General features: G+C 38.6%; 1 protein-coding gene across 2 annotated transcripts in view; it reads left to right on the forward strand.

Annotated features, from left to right (window-relative positions):
- The window catches only part of NELL1 (neural EGFL like 1), a 915720-nt gene that overhangs the window by 855240 nt on the left and 36608 nt on the right, over window positions 1–23872 (forward strand). The window contains exon 16 of one of the 2 annotated variants that reach the window (XM_030829406.1): window positions 20834–20974. The exons of the other annotated variant lie outside the window; for it this stretch is intronic. Within the exon in view, the coding sequence (XP_030685266.1) occupies window positions 20834–20974 (141 nt within the window). The remainder of the gene's footprint in view (window positions 1–20833; window positions 20975–23872) is intronic. 2 annotated transcript variants of the gene reach the window in all.

Here is a 23872-nt window from a genome sequence, read left to right on the forward strand (position 1 = left end):
AGATATAGCGATTATTTCTCTTATTTTAGTGATGAAGAAACTGAAACTGAAATATAAAATACATGGTTCCATAGCCAATTAAGGAACAGAGCCAGAACTTGAGTTTGGTTCAATTTGACTCAAAATATGTGTCTTAGAGACTGAGCCCCCCTGGTGAGTATGTTAGAGTGATGATGGGACACCCACTCCTGCCTGGGATTCCAGGCATTGTGCCCAGACTGAGCATACCAATCCTGGTATTGAAATATTAGCATTTCCAGCTATCTTATCAAAAGCAAAAACATAAAACTTGATTAATCTTTAATTCAAAACAACTCGATTGCAAATGATTGAGCTGGCAGTGTCATTTAGTTAGCACAGAAAATGTTACACAATTCAAAGTGAGATTTTCAGAATCTAACATATTCCATCACTTCGCAAATATCAAAATAATACATTAGTTTTGTAAAATTAACAAATAACAATTTAACATTGTCAATTTAAATTGTTGATTTAAAATATTTGCCTTATAATTTTTAATTCCAAATTTTGTGTGTATTTGGCATATAAAAATGAAGACATTGGAGTTCCATGCTAAACATAATTATAATGTTACAGGTGTGCCAACCAAAGACTTTAGAAATTTTGTTGCCCTTGTCAATATGAGGGCGGATGTCACAGACTCAGAATTCTAAATCTGTCAAGTATGAGTAAAGTGAGCCAGACATGGACTGCTCTGCAGCGGAGGGTCCATGCGCCACCTAAAGGCAGCAGCTGCTCCTCACGTTCTGCCAGTTGTACCCATGTGGCAACATGAATTGAAGGTTGCCAGATTAGTCTCTTTTTTGTTTTTTTTTAGAGATGCCAGGCATCCAGATTCTTAACGTTGGCATCTGATTCAATATTTAAATATAGCTCTCCCTGTGCCAAACAAAATCACATAATGTGTGTGGGCTGTTTCTGGCCAGGGGGCAGACTGTTTGGGTCATCTATGCTAAGGCTGTGGGAATACATCTGTCACAGGGGTTTGGACAGTTTTCTTTGTGACAAGAAAGCCCTGCCTTATGGATTGAGAAACTATTCTTTTAGAGTGTACAGTCCTGTCCTATTTTATTGAAGACTGGTTTCCAATGTATTTGTTCCTTTGCCAATGTCATTATTGAGAAGCCCGGAGTTGGGTGGGGTAGGTGATACTAATGGTCACAGCGATGGCAATGGGTGATAGAATCCTTCTTAGAGGGGTTTCTTATATCTTGCAGGTAGGGCGGGTAGGTGGTAAAATTGAGGGTAAAGCAATGAAGAAATGGCGAAAGTCTCTGAAAATGACTTTCCTATTTCTTGGCACTTTTGTGTTGACACAAAGTACTTAATAATTCCCTTTTACTATTTGCTTTTAATTATATGTAAACATGTGCATGATTTTTACAGTACTGACCTTCATGTGGTCCTCAATAGACACAATCTATGGACTTCTCGGACTGTTGTGTTTCTACTTCTTTCTGAAAATCTCAGTCTTTGGCATAAGCCATGGGAAAATGATAGGAGGGGACAGATGGGAGTAGCTTATTGAAAATTACTGAAAGAAAAAAGACATAGGAAAAGTGAAGGTTCAGCAGATGAAGAGGAAGCAGATATCATCAACTAGAATCAAATCCCACTGCAACATGTTTAACTAATTCTCTCTGGGGAAACTTCCTCTTGCTACCTGCCACTAACTTTCTTCTCCATCCCCCAGTGCCTGAATACCTATCATATTATGTTATGAAGAACACAGAGCTCAGAGGCAGAAGACCCCATCTGGACTTCTCCACTTTGAGCCATTTTCTCTTTGGGCCTCAGTTTCATAACGTTTGAAGGGAGAATTTGAACCTTAAAGTGGCTAATTCACTGTGGAATGTGAGGATCAATAAAGATATTGTATATGATAGCACATCCATTGTGGTTCTGTGCTGCACCTGCCCTAAGGGATAGTTGTTATTACTAAGCCTCCAAGGCACAGCATTTCACATCAAAAAGACTCTCTTAAGGACTCCATGATCTGACTTTGATTTTGAAGCCAGAGCATTGTCTAGAGATTGCACGAAGGAAGTTGGCAGCTGAACTTTGCTCACAAGTTGAGGAGGTAGAGCAAATGAAGCTCTAATGAGCTGAACGAGTAGCTTCATGCAGAGCCTGCCCTGGGTGTCTTCTCAGCAATGCTGTTGCTTCTCAGGGTTATTCACACTGCATTTCCCCTGGAGACATACTTGTTTCTACATCTGCCTCCCACAGCAGACTGTGAGATCCCTGAGGGCAGAAGCCATGTGTGGTTACTTATGGTCTCACAGAAGAAGGTGGAAGAAAGGGGCAACTTTGCTTATAGAAGAACAGAGTGTTTGGCATTAGACAGACCTGAACCTGAATCCCAGGTCCATCGTGGACCATTCTGTGGCCTTGGGAAGGTGACATATACTCCTAGTGTTCTAATCTATAAAATGGAGAAAGTAAGTTGTACTTATCAGAGTTGCCATGGTGACTAAAATATAGTATCTGAGTACTTAATAGGCATTGAAAAAACTATTCATCCTCTTCCTTATTTATAATTTTAGCATCTAGCACAATATTTGAGTGGGCATATGTTAGGTGATAGAAGCCTGTACACGTGTGTGTATCTTGTGTGTGTGTGTATGTGTAGTTACCCATTGCTTAACAACAGGAATACATTTTAAGAAATGCATCATTAGGCCATTTCATCCTTTTGCAAACATCAGAGCATACACTTACACAAACCTAGATGGTCTAGCCTACTACACACGTAGGCTATGTGGTACAGCCTATTGGTCCTAAGCTACACACCTATACAGCATGTTACTGTACTGAATACTATAGGCAATTGTAACATGATTGTGAGTATCTGTATACCTAAAAATATCTAAAGATAGAAAAGGTACAATAAAAATATGTTATACTCTTATAGGATCACTGTTGTATACATGGTCTGTCAATCACACACACACACACACACACACACACACACACAATTCTTTTAAATGTATCTAGCAATTTGGCATTGGTATTCTTTTTTTTTTTTTTTTTTTTTTTTGAGACGGAGTCTTACTCTGTTGCCCAGGCTGAAGTGCAGTGGCATGATCTCAGCCCACTGCAACCTCCACCTCCCAGGGTCAAGCAATTCTCCTACCTCAGCCTCCCAGGGCGCCTGCCACCACATCCGGCTAATTTTTGTATTTTTAGTAGAGACGGGGTTTCACCACGTTGGCCAGGCTGGTTTTGAACTCCTGACCTCAAGTGATCCACCTGCCTCGGCCCCCAAAGTGCTGGGATTACAGGCATGAGCTACCGCGCCCAGCCGGCATTGGTATTCTTTAAACAGCTGTTGAATTATTTCGTGGTATATGCTGTTAAGTATTTGTCCCGTTACCTAGGAAACCTTAGGCAAATCACCTCTCTCATGGGGACCTCAACTTTTCTACATGTAGAAGAATTTGGGCTCAGAATTTGCAACTGAAAGCTCAAGTTCAATGAAAACTGTGTTTTATGTGTCCTGCCCTGCACAGTGTTGGTCTAAATGACATTTTCAAACAAATAAATAAAACCAACCTTGTAACCAATTAGACAGAAGGTGAATAAACCTTTGACTGGGTACAGTAATGATCTTTTCTGGGATTCCAGCAAGGCATGGTAACATTTTTGGAGCTACATAATAGCTGCTCCCCTTGGGCAGAACATGTACGCTCTCTAGTTTACCAACACCTGGGCTATATCACTCATTTAGATGGCTTGCCTGGATTCTGTAATCTTTGGAATGTATGACCTTGAATATGGTAGCGTACAGACATGTCAATCCTCTGTGCCTCTATGATTCAATGATTTCTAAGCATGTGGGATTTAGACGTTCTTAGTCATAACCAGTATCACTATGGCTAACCCATACCATAGAAAAGAGTTGTTGTTTTTCCATGGGCACTAAAAAGGGATATACAGCAAATGGTCATGGGCAATGACATTATCCTTCAAGTCATTTCTGATCGATCTCCATCACATAATCTACCCTCTCAACAGTCTTTCTTCTCTACATACTAAAGTGGTTTTTCAAGATGTATGGTTAGGTTTATTCAGTGAGAAACGATTCAGCCCCTTTGTTTCCACTTGTTAATTGGTCCCGGCTCCAACCTTTTCAAGTCGCAGATGCTTCTTCATGGGACCAGCTCTGACTCTGGATCCATGGTGAGCAGCATGAGTTCTGCAAAGACATTTTCAAGCCAAGTGCATCCAGGATGCTATGGAGCCACAAGCAGACAAAACAGCATAAATGCTCTTTGGGAATCATAAACCCTAGTGCTTCTATCTGTTAAGAGTTCTTGAATTTTCTCATCTTAATTTCTTCTCCAACTCACTGAAGAAAAAATAAAAGATGCTAATTTTCCCCCTTTCAGAAGCACAATGATAAAACTTTGTGAATTTGACAAAAGCTTTTTTTTTTTTTTTTCAAAATAACTTTTTAATTATGATGGTTACTTGTCTGCTCTTTACACAACATGAAAGAATTTTTCTCTGGGTGTAATTAGATGATGACAGAAATATGGTGAAGCTCTCCAAAGGACTGCCTTACTTAAGTTCTTCAGTTCTCATTCAGGGCTGAAGCCTCCTTGTTTCATTTGGAGGTGAATTATCTTATTGATCACGTCTGCATAAATACCTCTAATATGAATAATGCAGACTATTGGAATACTCAGAGTAAAAAATGTGGACCGGTCTTTAAAGAGATAGGTTTAACATCATGAAGAATAAAATAAAAATCAAATTGTATTCCTCCTTTTAAGCCAGAAAATAAAGCATCATTCAGAATAGAATTCTTAAGTTCATAAAGCAACTAAGGATTAGATATAATGGCATAAGGGAAGAAGTGAAACATAGTCCCTTTTGCTCCCTGGCCATCACCAGGCTTGTAGTTTGGGGGGAGTGACAGTGTGATCTACTGAGAGGGAGAGTAGCCTCATGAAGTTTTGTATTCAGAGAAAAGCCTTAAACTTAGAGTACCATGTAACTAGATATGTTGCCTTATGGAAATTATTCAGTATCTTTCAGACTTGTTTCCTTTATCTGTAAAATAGAGATAAAAATATTCCATTGGTTGAATTTATTTTGGCTGGAAGTAATAGAAAACTCAAGTAATTGTGACTTAATAATAAAGTCTTTAATTCTCTCTCATGACATGAAATCTGGCAATATGTAGTTCCAGGGTTGGTTCAGCAGCTCAATGACATCAAAGGCCTAGTTTGGTATTTCTGTGATTTAATTGGAATTTTTCCCATAAACTAAAGAAGGCTGTATCTCTCTAGTCCTCACATCCTCCAGCCAGCTGACTACACAGAAGGAACATAGTAGGAATTCTGTCATTTAACCATGAAAGTCAACCCCACTGCCACTCCATCTCCAGCAGGCTTCTCCTTACTTCTCATTAGCAAGAACTTGGTCACATGCCCTTATCTAGACAAATCACTGGGAAAAAGTATGAAAATTCCATTATTATTATAGATATGTGGTTCTCAAAGTACAGTCCTCAGATGATTCTGGCAAGCTTGTTTAAATACAGACTACTGGGTTCTATCCCCAGAATTTCTAATTTAGTACGTTGTGTGGGACCAGATAATTTTCATTTATAATATGTTTCCTGCTGATGTTAATGGTGCTAGTCTGAGGACCACTGTTTGAGAACTACTGATTGAGACCAAGAGTGATTTACCCCTTGGGCTAGGAGATAGGCTTCCTGTTTTTTTTTTTGTTTTTTTTTTAGATTAAGAGGACAATACTCTTTATGCAAGCAAGTCAAAGTTCTTCTAATTGAAAGTGATTGGGTGGGAGGTGGAGGGTGTATCACTCAGGATAGAGCAGAAAGCCAAAATCTGTATGGTGCCTGCCCCCAGGATGGAGGATGGGGAATGCACAGCCGCTACCACTCTACCAGCTAAAATTGACCAAAACGTACCTGGAAGCCTCCCCTGGAAGTTGCAAGCCTTCAGATAGACTCCAGAGTCCTAAAATTGTTATATCAGGCAGATTCTGCCAGTGTAATTATAGTCTATGTTTGGAGAGAGATTCCTGGTGCTGACTACTCTGCTATTTTCCCAGAATCCTCAGAGGAATCTTTCATACATAGTTCATAAGGTGACATTGACATCTTTTTAATTTACCTTCTTGACAATAATAAATACCCATATCAATCGCTTTGGGAAAAACAACAACAACAACAACTTTGATCTGGCACTAATAGGAGAAGAGAGATATGGAAGGTACCCTTTAGACAGAGGAGCATTCCAAAGGAACACACGACGCTGTCAAAGTAGCATGATTTCTTCCGCCAATACATCCATCTCACAATATGCTGTAGGACTGACATAAAAAGAGGCCTAAGGGACATCTGTGGATTTTGTCTCACCAGAATTCAGTTCCTATCCTAGTAAGGGCATTCCAATAGTTTCTGAGGAACAACCCCTTCTAAGTTCTCAGTTTAAGATATCTGAAGTAGTGCTGATTTTACCTCTTGCTGTAGGGGTGGGCTGGTAACCAGACATGATCCCAGTAACTACTTCAGGACTCAGCATGTAACCAAATCAAGATGAATGCGGCTCAAATCCTAGATTTGTGCCAATACTATTGATAAGAATCTCTCCCTCTGACAGATTTAAAATGATGTTTGCCTAGAACATCTGGAGGCCATTACATGAAGAGGTTCTGGCTTATAGGGGTGGTAATATGATGAGAAGAGTGGAGATACAGAGGGAGTCTAAATCCTGATAATATTGCTTAGTTGCACGGATCCCATAGAGTCTAGAGCCCCAACACTTGTACATTTTGTGAGCCAGTATGTTTCCTTTGCGAGAGGAGAGGTAAGCAGGGTTAAGGTGTCACTTACAACAGAGGGCCCAGTGTCTAAAGGTGCATCAGCACCCACTTAACATTCAAGTGCTCAGCCCCGGCCCCTTCCCATGCACCTGCTCCTTACCCCATGCTGACCTCCTTTCCATTCTCCCAGATCTGTATTCCCTGACCACTCCTCCAACCTTTGTCCTTGACTCCTTCCTTTGGTTTTGATGTGCAGAAACATTTTTTGGTCTCTCATTTGGTTCTAATTTAAAAATAAATGCATCTGGCTATTCTGCCTCAGGGCAAATTTAGAAATATTTCTTTCAGTTCAATAGAGTCCTATGGTTACCCTTATGTTGGTACTAATCCTATCTCACATACTCTACTCTGTGGGTAGGACCATATGTAGGGTAAAAATCGATGTGCCTGACTTTTACTGGTTTCTTACAGATCTAAAGTTATGGCTTTATACTTTTCTCTCTTTTGAGTATAAGTATTACAGCTACACATTTGTTTCTAGGCACTGCTTTAACTGGTTCCCACAGATTGTAACCTGTTGTTTAATAATATCATTCAGTCCCAAATATTTTGTTTTCCTTGGAGTTTCTTCTTTAATTCATTGGCTTTTGGGACTGGTGTAATTTCCAAATATTTGTACCTTTTCTAAATATCTTATTTTGATTTGATATCTGTTTAATTCTGTTGGGACCAGACAACACACTCTGTAAGATTTCAAGCTTTTGAATTTTGGGGGGATTGTTTTATGAACGAGGATTTTTTAAATCTTGGTCAACATTCCACACGCACTTGTAAAAGCTGTTTATGCTACAAGTGATTGGGTATAATGTTCAAGAAATGCCAATTAGTATTGTTCGTGTCTTCTATATTGGTGATTTTTTTTGGTGTATCAATTACTGAAAGAGAAGTTAAAATCTCTAGATTTGTATTTTTTTCCTTTTGGTTCTTTTCTTATTGTTTCATGTGTTTTGAAGTTTTGCCATTAAAAATTATATATCAATTGCTAGATCAAATTGTTTTATTTTTAGTTCTAGTGTTTTTCATAGAGGTTGTTCTAATTTACATTCCCATCAACAGTGTATAAGTGTTCCTTTTCTCTGAATCCTTGCCAACATTTGTTAATTTTTGTCTTTTTAATAGTAGTCATTCTGATTGGTGTAAAATGATATCTTCTGGTTTAATTTGAATTTCTCTGATGATTAATAGCCATGAGCATTTTTTCATATACTTTTGGTCATTCATATGTCTACTTTTGAAAAATGTATATTCATATCTTTTGCCTACTTATTAGTGAGATTGTTTGATTAGTTGTTGGGTTGTTTGTGTTCCTTGTAAATTCTGGATATCCGTTTCCTGTCAGATCCATGGCTTGCAAATATTTTCCTCCATTCTGCCGACTGTCTCTTCACTGCTGTGGCCAAAGGAAAAAAGTCATTATATCAAAAAGATACCTGCCTGTAGTCCCAGCTGCTGGGGAGGCTGAGGCAGGAGAATGGCATGAACCCAGGAGGCGGAGCTTGCAGTGAGCCGAGATCGCACCACTGCACTCCAGCCTGGGTGACAGAGAGAGACTCCATCTCAAAAAAAAAAAAAAACAAAAAAAACCTGCAATCATCTTTTAATTTAAGTACTATTCGCAATAATAATAATAGGGAATCAACCTAACTGTCCATCAACAGGTAATTAAAGAAAATGTGTTAGATATACACAATGGAATACTATTCAGCCATAAAAAATGAAGTCATATCTTTTGCAGCAACATAGATGAAACTGGAGGCCATTGTCCTAAGTTAAACAAGTTAGACATAGAAAGACAAATATCACATGTTCTCACTTGTAAGTGGGAGCTAAATAATGTGTACACATGAACATACAATATGAAATGATAGTAAATGGAGACTCTGAAGGTGTGGGGGGTGGGGGGGAGGTGGATGATGAGAAATTACTTACTGGGTACATGTACATCCCGTGATGGACACACTAGAAGCCCTGACTTCTCCACTATGCAATATAGCCAGGTAACAAAGTTATACTTGTACCCCATAAATTTATACAAAGAAAATTTTCAAATCTATATATTTAAGAGTGTTATATCTTCTTGGCCAATTCATTCTTTTTATGAAATGCCTTTTTTATCTTTGCACATTTTCTTTATCTTGAATCCCGTTTTTTTCTTTTCTTTTTTTTTTTTTTGAGACGGAGTCTCACTGTGTCACCCAGGCTGGAGTGCAATGGCTTAATCTCGGCTCACTGCATGCAAGCTCTGCCTCCCGGGTTCACACTGTTCTCCTACCTCAGGCTCCCAAGTAGCTGGGACTACAGGCGCCCACCACCACGCCTGGCTAATTTTTTGGTATATTTTTAGTAGACAGGGGGTTTCACCATGTTAGCCAGGATGGTCTCAATCTCCTGACCTCCTGATCCGCCCGCCTTAGCCTCCCAAAGTGCTGGGATTACAAGCCTGAGCTACTGCACCCGGCCGAATCCTATTTTTTTCTGAAACCAATATAGCTATTCTAGTTTTCTTATCATTCATGTCTGCATGGAATATCTTTCCCCATACTTCGTTTAACCTGTTTGTGCTTTTGTATCTAAAATACATCGCTTGTATACAGCAAAAATTGGGTATTGCTTTTTACTAGTCTGATAATCTTTGCCTTTAAGTGTTTAATAAATATACATTTATTGTAAATATTGATATGGTTGGGTTTGGGTCTACTATTTTGCATTATTTTTTTTGTGTGTATTGTAGATCCAATATTATCCAATGCCTTATGAGATTCCCCAGTCTGCTTTTTGGAAGTATGCACTGTTCATCTTCCTGTGTAAGCACCAGGCTGTATTACCTCTAATACATTTTTGTGGTCTTTCTTCAGCTTTGGATAATTTCATCACACTTATTTTCTGATTAGCACTTTGCTAATTACCTGACTAGTATTCTCTGCAGAACTTCAAAATTACCTCTCTGTTCAGCTATCTCCTCTCCAATACTCTGCTTTATAACCTCTGTTTGCGTTGGTCTTCCTATATTTCCTTCTTTGTATCCTCAAACCAGGTAGTTCACTAGGCTCCTCATGCATTTTCTTCCTTCTACCATGGCCTAGACCTCTCTCAAGGTAGTAAACTAGGATACTTGTAGCACTCTTATCATTTGTTTTATGTCTCTTGGGGATCACTTTCTTAGTTACCTAATTTCCAGTATCTTGAAAACTCTTTTTTCATATGTGTGTGTGTGTGTGTATATATATATGAAAACATATATACATACATGTATGTATATGTATGCATTTGTTCCTGTTTGTTTCAGATGAGACAACAAATTCAGTCCCTGCTACTCTACCTTGGTTGGTAGCAGAAATCTGTCCACTATTCAACTCAGTATGTTTTTTCTTTACATTTTGAACATATTTTTAATAGTTTCTTCAAAGTCCTATGTATTCCCCCAAGTGTACAAGAGGCTGTATAGTATAATGATTAAATGTATGTATTTGGGAGTTAAGTAGACCTTGGTTTAAATCCCTACTCTGTCACTTTCCAGATGTTTTACCATGGGTATATTATTTAAACATGTACGCCTCCATTTTCAGTAAAATTAGAGCAATTCAAATGATCTCAGAGGCATTCTGAAGATCAAATGGAGTTGTGAATATAAAGCTCTTGTCAGAGAATCTGACACATAGTAAATTATTGATAGATGGAAGTTCAAAAATTCTTCCTGTTTAATAGAGAGAGAAACTGTAAGAACCATAGAATATTCTAAAATAGAATGTATGTCAGAATTAAATGGGGTGTTAGAACTGTTAAACACTACAGGAATTTAGAGAAAAGAAAGAGGACTTCTTGGTGGAATTAAGATTTATGCTTGGATTTTAATTTTAAAACAATCACTTGCAGGGTGGGAAGTCTCAAATTCAATGGAGTATGGAATAGGTGGGTACGTAAAGCAACCACTCCAGAGAGTGCATAGGTTTTATGATGAAGAATTTTGAGAAATAAGGGCAAATTGATAGTCAAAGTGAGGTCAATTATTTATGCTTTGAATGCCCGGTAGGAGATTTTTACAATAAGAATCATTTGTAATTACTAGAGGAGCAGGATATTTTTAAAAATCACAGAATCATAGGATTTTCAGGCTTGGAGTGAATAAGATTTAGTTCCATGTTTTTAAAACCTTCAAGGTTCATAGCAGTCAAATTTCAATAGTTTTGTTCATTGGTTATGAGGAATGACAGTGAGGAAGGAGTGCTGGGGAGGAAAATGAATTTGGTACATAGAAACACATATGTCATGTAAAGCTTTGGACAGAATAAGTTTGAAATGAAGAGACATCTGAGATTTGCAAATCCATAGTTAATAGTAAATGCATTTCTGAATTTGTGTTAGAGGTCAGCTTAGAGATATAGATCAGAGAGTTTCCAGAATAAAGGTGAGAGTTGAAATGTTAACAGATGGGTTCTTTTAGGAAGAATTTGAGCACAGTTTGTTAGAGAAAAGACAGAAAGGCTTCAGAGATAAAATTAGATGGCCATATCCAGGAAGAAATGGATTATTTTGTGCAAAGTCACTGAAGAAAGTCAGAGAGTTATATTGTCAATACTATTGACATCATTGTTAATAGCAGGTACCTTTCAGATTAATACATAAAAACTAGTTACTAATAAGGACTTACAAAGAAGAAACTGCAATAATCACATCACCAGATATTTTATGAGACAATCAACTGACTTTGCAGAGATTGTTCATACCTTATTGGAGCTTGTTTGTGAGGCAGACAAAATTCGTATTTTTTAAATTGCCATTTGCCTAATGAAGAACGTGAGGTACAAAGAGGTTACTTAAACCTTTTAGCAGTCATTCAGCTGGTTAGCAGCAGAAGAATCTATGAGCCCAAAGCTAAGATTTCCCGTATTCTAGAGTATTAAAAGTAGCTGTTTTTGTTTCTTCTCATGCTGCTAATAAAGACATACCTGAGACTGGGTAATTTAGAAAGGAAAGAGGTTTAATTGACTCACAGTTCCACATGGCTGGGGAGGCCTCACAATCATGGCAGAAGGTGAATGAGAAGAAAAGTCAAGTCTCACATGGTGAAGACAAGAGAGCTTGTGCAGGGGAACTCCCATTTATAAAACCATCAGATCTCATGAGACTTATTCACTACCACAAGAACAATATGGTAAAACTGACTCCGTGATTCTATTATCTCCACCTGGCCCCACCCTTGATACGTGGGGATTATTACAATGCAAGGTGAGATTTCTGCCCCTATCATTCTGCCCTGACCCCTCCCAAATCTCATGTTCTCACATTTCAAAACCAATCATGCCTTTCCAACAGTCCCCCAAAGTCTTAACTCATTTCAGCATTAACTCAGAAGTCTAAAGTCCAAAGTCTCATCTGACACAAGGCATGCCTCTTCCACCTATGAGTCGGTAAAATCCAAAGCAAGTTACTTACTTCCTAGATACAGTGGGGGTACAGGTAGTGGGTGAATACACTAATATAGGAGAAATGGCCAAAACAAAGAGACTACAGGCCCCAAGCAAGTCTGAAATCCAATGAGGCAGTAATTAAATCTTAAAGGTCCAAAATAATCTCCTTTGACTCTATGTCTCACATCCAGGTCACACTGATGGAAGAAATGGGTTCCCACAGCCTTGGACAACTCCGCCACTGTGGCTTTGCAGGGTACACCCCTCTCCACTGGTTGCTTTCAAGGGCTGTTATTGAGTGTCTGCAACTTTTGCAGGTGTGCAGTGCAAGCTGTCAGTGGATCTACCATTCTGGGGTCTGGAGGATGGTGGCCCTCTTCTCACAGCTAGCTCTACTAGGCAGTGCCACAGTGGGGACTGTGTAGGGGCTCCAATCCCACATTTTCCTTCTGTACTGCCCTAGCAGAGGTTCTCCATGAAGGCTCTGCCCCTGTAGCAAATTTCTACTTGGACATCCAGGCATTTCCATACATCCTCTGAAATCTAAGCGATGGTTCCCAAACCTCAATTCTTGACTTCTGGGCACCCACGGGCTCAACACCACGTTGAAGCTGTTAAGGCTTAGAGCTTGCCCCCTCTGAAACCACAGCCTCAGCTATACATTGGCCCCTTTTAGCCTGGGATACAGCAGCTGGGACGCAGGGCACCAAGTCCCGAAGCTGCACACAGCAGAGGGGCCCTGGACTCAGCCCCAAAAACCACTTTTCCCTCCTAGGCCTCCAGGCCTGTGATGGGAGGAGCTGCTGGGAAGGTCTCTGACATGCCCCAGAAACATTTTCCTCATTCTCTTGGTGATTAGCATTTAGCTTCTCATTACTTATGCAAATTTCTGCTGCCTGCTTGAATTTCTCCCCAGAAAATGGGGTCTTCTTTTCTACTGCACCATTAGGCTGCAAATTTTTCAAGCTTTTATGCTCTGCTTCCTCTTGAATACTTTGTTGCTGAGAAATTTCTTCCACCAGATACCCTAAATCACCTCTCTCAAGTTCAAAGTTCCACAGATCTCTAGGGCAGGGGCAAAAATGCGCCAGTCTCTTTGTATAGCAAAAGTGACCTTTAATCCAGTTCCCAAAAGTTCCTAATCTGCATCTGAGACCACCTCAGCCTGGACTTTAGTGTCCATATCACTATCAGCATTTTGGTCAAAGCCCTTTAATCAGTCTCTAGGAAGTGTCGAACTTTCCCATATCTTCCTGTCTTCTGAGCACTCCAAGTCTCTAGCAAGTTCCAAACTTTCCCACATTTTCCTATCTTCTTTTGAGCCCTCCAAAGTGTTACAACATCTGCCTGTTACCAGTTCCAAAATAATTTCCACATTTCTGGGCACTTTTAGAGCAGCACCCTACTCTCAGTACCAAAATCTGTATTAGTCAGGGTTCTCTAAAGGGACAGAACTAATAGGATAGATGAATATATGAATGGGAGTTTATTAGGAGAATTGACTCACATGATCACAAGCTAAAGTCCCACAATAGGCCATCTGCAAGCTGAGGAGCCAGGAAGCCAGTCCAAGTCTCAAAACCTCAAAAGTAGGGAAGTTAATAGTATAGCCTGAGAGTCCCTGGCAAATCTCTGGTGTAAGTCCAAGAGTCCAAAAGCTGAAAAGCTTGGAGTCTGATATTCGAGGGCAGGAAGCATCCAGCACAGGAGAAAGATGGAGGCCAGAAGACTCAGGCCAGTCTAGTCCTTCCAGGTTCCTCTGCCTGCTTTTATCCTAGCTGCTCTGAAAGCTGATTAGATGGTGCTCACCCAGATTGAGGGTGGGTCTGCCTCTCCCAGTCTATTGACTCAAATGTTAATCTCCTTTGGCAACACCCTCACAGACACATCCAGGAACAATACTTTGCATCTTTCAATCTAATCAAATTGACACTCAATATTAACCATCACACTAATAGAGGCCACAAATGTACAGTCCTTTCATTTTACATATAAGGAATTGAAGCCTGGAGATTTGGACTGTCTTGGAATGTGGAGATTATAACTTACATAACAATTAATGAATGTCTACCTGGATTTGTAGTTTTTAGATTGATCTCATTCAATCTTTAAAACAACAGCATTATGAGATAGGTAATTGCTGTGATTTAGATGTGATTTGTTCCCACCAAAATTCATGTTCATTTTGATCTCCAGGAGTGTGGAGTGTTAGAGGTGGGGCCGAGTAGAAGATGTTTGGGTCATGGAGGCATAGCCCTCATGCACAGAGTAATGCCCTCCCGTGACGGTGAATGAGTTCTCTCTGGCAGGAATCGATTAGCTCCTATGGAGTCTGGTTCGTCAGTTTCTCTCTCTTGTTTCCTCTTTTGCCATGTGATCTCTTTGCACATACCCACCCCACCCCCCTTTTTTTTTTCCACCATGACTTGAAGCAGCCTGAGACCCCCACCAAATGCAGCTACCTAATCTTGGACTTTTCAGTCACTAGAATCATGAGCAAAATAAACCTTTTTTCTTTATAAATTACTCAATCTCAGGTATTCTGTTATAGCAACACAGAATGGACTAAGACAGTGATGTTATCATTTAAAAGCCAAAGAAAGTGAAGCTCAAAAAAGATAAATAACTAGCTCAAAGTCAAAGTCATATAGCTGGGAAGTAACAGAACCAGAATTCAAACTCAAATATATCTAACTACAAAGCTTTGTCTTGTTTTATGTGTTATCTTGACTCTTGACTTTCAGCATAAAACTTCTTCCACTCCTTTAGCTGCCTACATAATCTGTGATTAGTGCTGGGTTTTTTCCTTTTTTGCTTGTTTCTGTTTTCATTTTTAGATATTGCATCAGTATGAGTTCTAACCTGAGCACAGTCTTTTCCCTGAATATGGAAAAGGGTCTCTCATAATAATTAGGAAATGCTGGCTAGCAAGAAAAAGCAATTCCAAACAGTAATGGCTCAATAAAATGGAAATATCTAAATAGCCCATGACAGTTTCAGGTCTGTGGAAGGGCCCTGGTCTACATAGCCTTTGCAGGAAGCCAGTAAGAAAAATGTTGTACTATTTTCAATACGTGATTTCCAAGGTTTTCCTGGAAATTGGCCTGTAGTGAGCAGGTAGAAATATTCTGGAGGATCATGTTAGGCATTTTTATGAACCATATTGAAATTATGTCACTTCTAACTCTGTAACTAGAGCTCAGCCACATGGCCTTACATATCTCCGAAGGAAGCATGCTCCAGGCACATCCCTAAGAACCCAAGAAAAACAAGAGATAGAAGAACTAGCCTGTTTCTGCCTCAGGGTCTTTGAATGTTATGTTCAGTACAATTCTGGCATTCAGCAAATAGCAGAAAATAAGCAGGTTTGTGTTTGCTGTACTTGTGACAATTTGGGTTGCTGATTCTACTTCCTTAAACTTATGTGAAGTTTTTTGGTGACCAAGAGAATCTAAGTCTTTATGAGGCATGTATTATAGATTTATAGATTCTATTCCTGAATGCTTAACAAGGTTATACTTGTCTCAAAATCCAAATGAATATTTTTAAAGATCCAGAAGTAATCTCTTAGTCCTAACCAGTTTCCTGATTGCAAGTTGATATTATTATATATAGTTTTATTTTCAGAATCAACTTATTCTATCTTCTGTTTTATAGCAGTAATATTTAGTCCAAAGTTAATATCCAGACTGTGCTTAAGAGTCTTTTTTTTTTTTTTTTTTTGAGACGGAGTCTTGCTCTGTCGCCCAGGCTGGAGTGCAGTGGCGCAATCTCGGCTCACTGCAAGCTTCGCCTCCCGGGTTCACGCCATTCTCCTGCCTCAGCCTCTCCGAGTAGCTGGGACTACAGGCACCCGCCACCACGCCCGGCTAATTTTTTGTATTTTTTAATAGAGACGGGGTTTCACCGTGGTCTCGATCTCCTGACCTTGTGATCCGCCTGCCTCGGCCTCCCAAAGTGCTGGGATTACAAGCGTGAGCCACCGCGCCCGGCTTTTTTTAACAGTCACATGATGTTTGATTTTATCATTCTCAACCTACAGATGAGAAAACAAAGACTTGCAAAATCTAAATAATTAGTGCATTATTGAGGAGGACTTTGAAGTCATGTTTGTCTCTAAAGTCTATATTTATAACAACAGTTTATTTTTCTTTTACGTTCTATTTGCCCCCTAGACTCTATGTATCTGGAGGGCAGAGGCCTTATCTCTCTATCTCTGTATCAGAGGATATGATACAGTGCTTAGTATATGGGACAAATGTACTAGCGCATGGTGGGTGCTCAATAAACTTTTGTTGAATGAGAATATCAAAAGTTTTTCTCATGACTCAATATCACCCTAAAAATTCTTAGAAAAGGCATAATCCATCCACAACCTGAGCAACTACTTCACTGCAAGCTTTAACTATTAGTATGAAATATGGAAGTACCTCTTTGAAAATAAGCTTTGAGAAAACCTTTATTGGTTTTATAAATTGTCAAATTGCAAATCCAGTAGGAAAGAGATTAGATGCAGGAAGAGCTCCATCCAGCTCAAGGGATGGATTTTACAGGAATTCAAGGATTTGTTTGCAAATTGCTTTCTATAGAAAATTCACCATATGCCCCAAATCGGATTAAATTTATTGCTTAGGATACATTTTATGAAAAGAAACCTTGGGTATTTGTCTGTTTCTCATTGTAAATGAAAGATTCATGGCACAGGTAGGACTTTTCACTGCAACAATTATAGAAATTGTTATTATTACAATTATAATCATGATTAAAATTACTCCTTATAACACCATTGCAATTATAACTTGTTACCTATTTTGCTCACTTAAAATATCTAAAGATTAGAGGTAGAAGCAAAGTATTAAATAGAAACTACATGATGTCTTTTAGAGGAAAATAACATATAAATATTAAATTTACTTTTTGTTTAGTTTTATGAATTGACATTGTAGTTTTGTGATTTGCGAACACCAGGAAATCTTGGGGTATTTCAAATCTCCATTATAGCCTTTGTTAATTTTTCCTTTCATTCAATCTACCAGTCATTTATTTTTTCATACATTCATTCCCATGGACTTGTATTGGGCACTTTCAAATTGCTTGGTATTCCCACTTCTAGGTATCACTAGCAAGGTAAACCTGCATAAAATATTGTCTGTTTTCTTGGAAAATTTGCATTTGAGTGATAGACACAAAAAGGAAAAACTGTGATAAGACAAGATAAGTACTAAAATGGATGTGTGTACAGATACCGAGTTACTAGGGGAGGGAGCTGGTGATACTGGTGGTTGTTTGAAACTGTAACTATTAGTATGAAATACGAAACACAAACACACTCACACATATACGTATATAGTTCTTCTCTTTGATTATGAGCTCCTGGATTCTTGGAGTCATATTTCATCCATCTTTGCATTGAACACAACACTAAAATAATCCTTGTGCATATTTTTAACTCAACAGATATTTAAAGAGTTGAATAAATGTATTATCTTTGTGTAAATAATCCTTTCCTGATTTGTCAACAAGATACGATAGTTGTGACAAATACTAGTTCTAGCTAGTTTTGAACTACATTTCACCATTTGTAAGCTATTGGACCCAGGCAATATGTTAGTTATTGTGTTGTTGACATTTTACTCTGAGGATACAGAAATGAATACTCCATAGTATCTCACTCAACAATCCCCCAGCTTCTCTTGTTTCCTTGTTCACATTTTCAGCTCTATGCTGGATTAAACTGAGATTTAAACAAGATTTTAGGACTTTCTGTAGGAGGAAAGGTGACTTTTTGTTTGTTTCCTTTGGGATGGTTGACACATTGTGAGTGCAGCCAGGCTCACTGTAATTTATCAGAATTTCTTGAATGAGAGTTGATTCCGTACTGAACTCAGAGAGACCCCATTCCCAGAGCTTCTGTCTTGTTTGTTTGCCTGTAGGGAGTGCTGACTGGGAGAAGCAAATCTTTGCCTCTGAGGACAAAGGCAGCCACAACCTAGCTTGGGAAGAAACCATCATTTATAATTTGTAAATTCCCTGAAGTGTTGCTGAAAAGCCTCCAAGTGTTTTCTATATTTGGGTCTGTGATGGTTGCTTTATATACTACTGTGACTACCTATACAGAAGAAAGCCAGTTTTAGGAACACAGTGAAAACGTGAGCCCCTCTCAAGTACGATATGGTACATAAAAATGAATTTTCTGGCTTTAATTATAGACCTTGCACAGAGAACAGAAATGTGCAGCCTAGGCACCAGCATGTGATGTGAACCTGATTATTTCCAGTGAGTTTCTGGAATCGTCTGTGAAAAGTACAGTTGTCAGGCAAAATGGGCTTCTCCACTACTTCCTCATTTCCCATGCAAGCCAGGGATTCCCTAGTGTCCCTGGGAAAGTTGTAGATGTGTAACTGTCTGATTGTCTTCACTGCTTTTGAAAGACTCCTGTGCTATACAGATAACTTCTGCCCTGCTGAATCATGGAAACTCCTTATTGTTTCATTTTGGGAATAGAAATATCTGTGAATTGAAAAAAGTATTTGCACATCATTCACCACTTCTGTTCTTCCTAGAAATGTTCTATTGAATTGAGGGCTGAAGGAGTTACTTTATTTGATCAGATAATTTATCCTCCAAACTCAGGTGTTTTGAGAGTAAAAGGGAAGTAGATGTAAACTAGGACTTTTCCAGGCAAACTAGGACATATGATTGCTTTGGTTGAGATGCTTCTATTTGTGTATCTCCTGATTTCCCAAAACACTAACCATGGCTATTACCTAAAGTATTGTCCACAGCCTGTCAGCAACAGGGTCTGTGTTAATCATGACTGGTTTTTCTGAGAGCTTTGGAAATAAATGTCAGAGGTAGAATTGGTTGCTGCTTTGTTAGAGAGTTGTCCTTCAGCCTAACATAGAGAAGTCATCTCTATAACAAGCCTTCTGTTTATACGTGTGTCTCTTGTTGCCTGGTATTCAAAAAGCAGTGGGCTGATTCTGTCATTTAGAATAAGCCCTTTCCCTCCAGGAGCCACAGCCCTTAGTCATTTCTCTACTTGAAGTTTTCAAGTTTTTAGTGATCCAACATATGTCTCAGAGAACCTGGACCTGTAAAATTTGAGGTATGACAATCTACATGGTGGTTGGAAATTTATTTTCTGGGAATTTGTAATAAACACATACACAGCCTAACTGCAATATGTGAAGATCCTATACAAATATTAGGCCCTAGGGACAGAGGGCATTTAGAAGTCTAAGGGATGATGTATGTGAAAAGATTTTATGAGCTGAACAATATGTGCTACAGAAGAAGAAGGTGATCGTTGAGTTGGAGTTGCACAGTATGAGGAACCATACCTTTTCTCTCTTTACTTGGCCAGAATGCCTTGAGATGAGAGTATCCAGTTTCAAACTAAATTAACAGCCTGGTGCACAACACAGGACTTGTCAAGATAATAGAACCAATGGTAGCTGATTGCCCTGATGCCTCTAACAGGGCCCTGTTAAAAGAAATTGCAAAGTACATTTTGTTCATGACGGGTTCGATTCCAATGTTAATTAAATTTCTATTCACCCAAGTCCCATATTTCAGATATTTCCAAGAGAAGTCAAAGAAGATTCCCAGGCAGCAGTAGCTACATTCTAAGAAATAATTACTTGGAGAAATTCTGTAAGAATGAACTGAACCTGGTTTAACAATTGGCAACTCTGTTTTCTGCAATGGTGTCAATCTCCTTCAGGGCAGAGGCAAGCCTTTGTGCTAGAAAATCTATACATGAACCAGGTATTTGGTGATTCTAAAAAGCCAGAGCCTAGAGAAAAACAAACAAATAAATAAACAAAAAAATCCTAGGAGACTTCCTTTCCTCAAGAATGAATGAAGAATGAGAATCTCTGATGGACTAGTATAATCAATTCATAGTTTTAAGAGAAATAGAACAATAGTTCCCAAACTGTGTTCCCCACAACACTAGTTTTGCAAGATATTAAGGGTATCTCAAGAAAAGGTAATTATTAGCTAAATAAATTTGGGAAACAGCGCATTTTATCAATCTTATCTCAAAGTTTTGCAGGGCATTTAATTATGACAAGTCTCTGGGGCTGTCATTTAAAAAATCAGTCTAATAATATTTAATCCAGAGTGTCCTGAACTTATTTGTTCATAAACATTTTCAAAGGACACACAATAAAATCTGGAATTGCCAATTTAGAAATTTTTAATCCAAAAAAGTCATATACAGCCAATACCAAAACTGTGCAAAACACCCTCAACTTAGTTCTTAGTTATTCAGAGACAACACAGCTTTTGAGTTAGGATTTTTTTGTGACCATAAGCTCTCATTCATTGTTCAAGATGAGAGAAAACATCCAAGAATGAAGCTTTCAATTCGTTTGAATTCTGGAAAACATGGGATTTGGTTCTTCCAGTGACTTTCGTTGTAGGTGACTAAAGAGTTTTAATTGATATGTTGACATGAGCATGTTTTAGGCATTTCCTGAAGGTTAGTGTCAAAAGAAATTAATATCCTGGTGGGCTTGTGTTTTTCTCTGAGGCAGATATTGATGAATGTTCAGAGGGAATCATTGAGTGCCACAACCATTCCCGCTGCGTTAACCTGCCAGGGTGGTACCACTGTGAGTGCAGAAGCGGTTTTCATGACGATGGGACCTATTCACTGTCCGGGGAGTCCTGTATTGGTAAGCAGCTTTCAGGCATGCCCTCCAAACACTCGGACCTTTGCAGGAGGTGCAGCTTGCTTTGGTACTCTGTTCAGTTCCCAGTGTTAAAATATGACCATTCATTGGTTAAATGCATCAGTTTTCAAATTTTCTCCCTTTACAATTCAGGGATTAGGCCAGGGATCATGCAAGGTGGGGTGCTAGAATTTTTATATAGGAACTGTGACAGAAGAACAAAACCTGGGTCTGTATGTTAAGGCTTTATTCTTTCAAAGGAAAACCTTAGTCTTCTTAATTCTTTCTAAGGAAAACCGTGATGACTTGCTGAAATTTTTGACAGTTTGGGAGGCAACTGTAGAGATGAGGAAATATTAAATAATACTGGATACTGGATTTAGATTAAGAAAGTTTAGTTTGAATCTCATCTCTTATACTGCAAGAGTCACTATAGTCTCTAATCCTTCATCTTTGTATATGTAAAAATGAGGATAACAATATACATATATTAAGATTAAACAAGAATACCACCTATTTAAAAATTGCAAGATTTGAATTGATGCACATATATGACATAGTTGCATTAACATTATTGTTGCTATTACCACTACCATCATCTCTTGAAAAGTCTGCTTTATTGGGTCTCTCCTTGTGGTTCTGTTAAATACTGAACACGGGAAATTAGCAGATGGAGTTATTCACCTTCAAGACCTTACAACTTTCAAGAAATCCAAACAACTGATCAAAAACATAATTGTTTCCATGAGAACCTTAGCCAATCCAATTCTTTCATGTTGTGTCACCTCAGTTGAATTCTTAATGCTGATTTGGACCAACCTAGGGGGCAAGCATTCTGACCTTGGGTTCCCAAAGTTCAGCTTGCTGAATTAGAAAGTGGGAATTTGATTTTGAAAATTTGTTTTCCCTGCTTAGGGTATTTTTTTTTTTTCTAAAGGCTGCTGCTGAGATATAGTCAGTATTTTTTCAACTTCTCCACTGATGTTGATGTAAAGCAAAGATGAATTACAGAACAATGGCCACGTGGCATGAATTATCCCCCATAGTCTTGACATTATTGCTGAGAGGCATGCAGTATAGTTACTAAAATTATAGACTTTTGGGCCAGATGTTGGCAGTCAAATTCTAGCTCTGCTGCTTCTACGTCATTTACCATGGGTACATTTTTATCCAGTCTGTATTTCAGCTATCTCATCTGTAAAATAGAAATAATGTTTATATCTTATTGAGATGAGTGTTGTGATAATTGAGTTAATATCTGTTAAGTGTTCAAGAAATGTTAGATATTATTTTAAATGTCACTGTGTATTCAGCATTCTACCCCATACTCTGTTCATATTTCTTTTCCTTTACATACAGCCAGGTACTTGTGTACATATGCAGCTCATTTTAAATCAAAGTTATATGAATAGGAACAGGTCAAATGGCTATTGTTGAGGAATGAAGATAGAATATTAACATATGACATTAAGCATGGTGGCTAAAAGAAAATTTTAATTTTTACAGATAATATCTGACATCATTAAAAGGGGAGACTCTTCGATTTTTTGGTGCACAAAGGACCTTAGAGACCAGCTAGTTAAATCAATTTTATTTTTTTATTTTTTCTACTTTTAAGTTCAAGGGATTCATGTGCAGGTTTCCTCCATAGGTAAACTGCACATTGCTGAGGCTTGGCGTACAGATGATCCTGTCACCAAGGTAGTGAGCATAGTACACAATAGGTAGCCTTCTAAACCATACCCTTCCCCTTTCTTCCCTCCTCAGGCAGTCCTCAGTATCTTTTGTTCCTATCTTGTGTCTATGTGTATTCAATATAGCTAAACCAATTTTATAATTGGCACACTTCTCTGCCTTTATATACGCTGTCCCTCTGGCTGGGATGAAACATGATGATTCACATATGAATTTCGTTTTCCTAAATTTAGCTCATGTTTCACCAAGTCCCCATGAAGTATTATTTGATGCCTTCCAAAGACTTGTCACTCCTCTCTTCTGCTAACTCTAGATCTTTTTTCTTGGTGTATGTTTCAGTAGCTTCACTTGTGCAATATATTTGCTCTCTGACTAGACTATTAGCAGCAAATGGGCTTTTTTCTTCTGTTTCTTCAGTGAGGCCCTTTGGTGGTTGTTTAATAAATGTGAAAATTCAATCATATCGTGTGATCAATAAAGAAACTCACTCTCAGAAAGGTGACACCTCATTCCCAGCCACATAACTGGTTTGGATACAAGTTGAGGATCAGACCTAGGTCAAGAGAACATCTAGGAACAGTTTCAGTTTATGCCTCTTGTTTTGATGTTACCTGTAGAGCCCTATCACCCTCATAAATGTCCCTGGCACCTGTCCTGGTGTTCATTTCTAACATGCTGAGTGACATGTCTGAAGGAGGCGGTAAAATTCCTGCACTCTCAAGGAGCCTCTTTCTTCATCTACAACCTGATCCCTGTTTTGCAAAGGAAAATGTCAGTGAACTGGGCTCCTTGGAGTTGGAGTCGTTTGGATTAGTGGCATTTTTAATTTGGGTAATAGTCTGAATTTCTTTTCATTTCCACACTTTTGGGAAAATATTTGTAAATGATCCTTCATCAGGACAGAAATCTGACCCTCACTTAGTTATTTCTGTGGTAGTTGGGAGTACTCTGTTGGTTCAGAATATTTCTTGGACAAACAAATATGTAAGTCAGATACACTTTCTTATTATGGCCTTCTAATGCCTTCCCAATGAGTGTAAAATAAATTTCTAACTTTATACGGCCTTTATGGTTTTAGATGATATTGTTCCTTCCTGCTTCTTGGACTCATTTCCTATATATATAAGGCTTTTTGATCTTTTCATGCCTTGAACATGACAAAAAGCTCATTCCAATTTCAGGGCCTTTGCCTTTACTGTTTTCTGT

The sequence above is a fragment of the Nomascus leucogenys genome, chromosome 15 (genome assembly GCF_006542625.1).
Source record: "Nomascus leucogenys isolate Asia chromosome 15, Asia_NLE_v1, whole genome shotgun sequence".
Lineage (NCBI taxonomy): Eukaryota > Metazoa > Chordata > Mammalia > Primates > Hylobatidae > Nomascus > Nomascus leucogenys.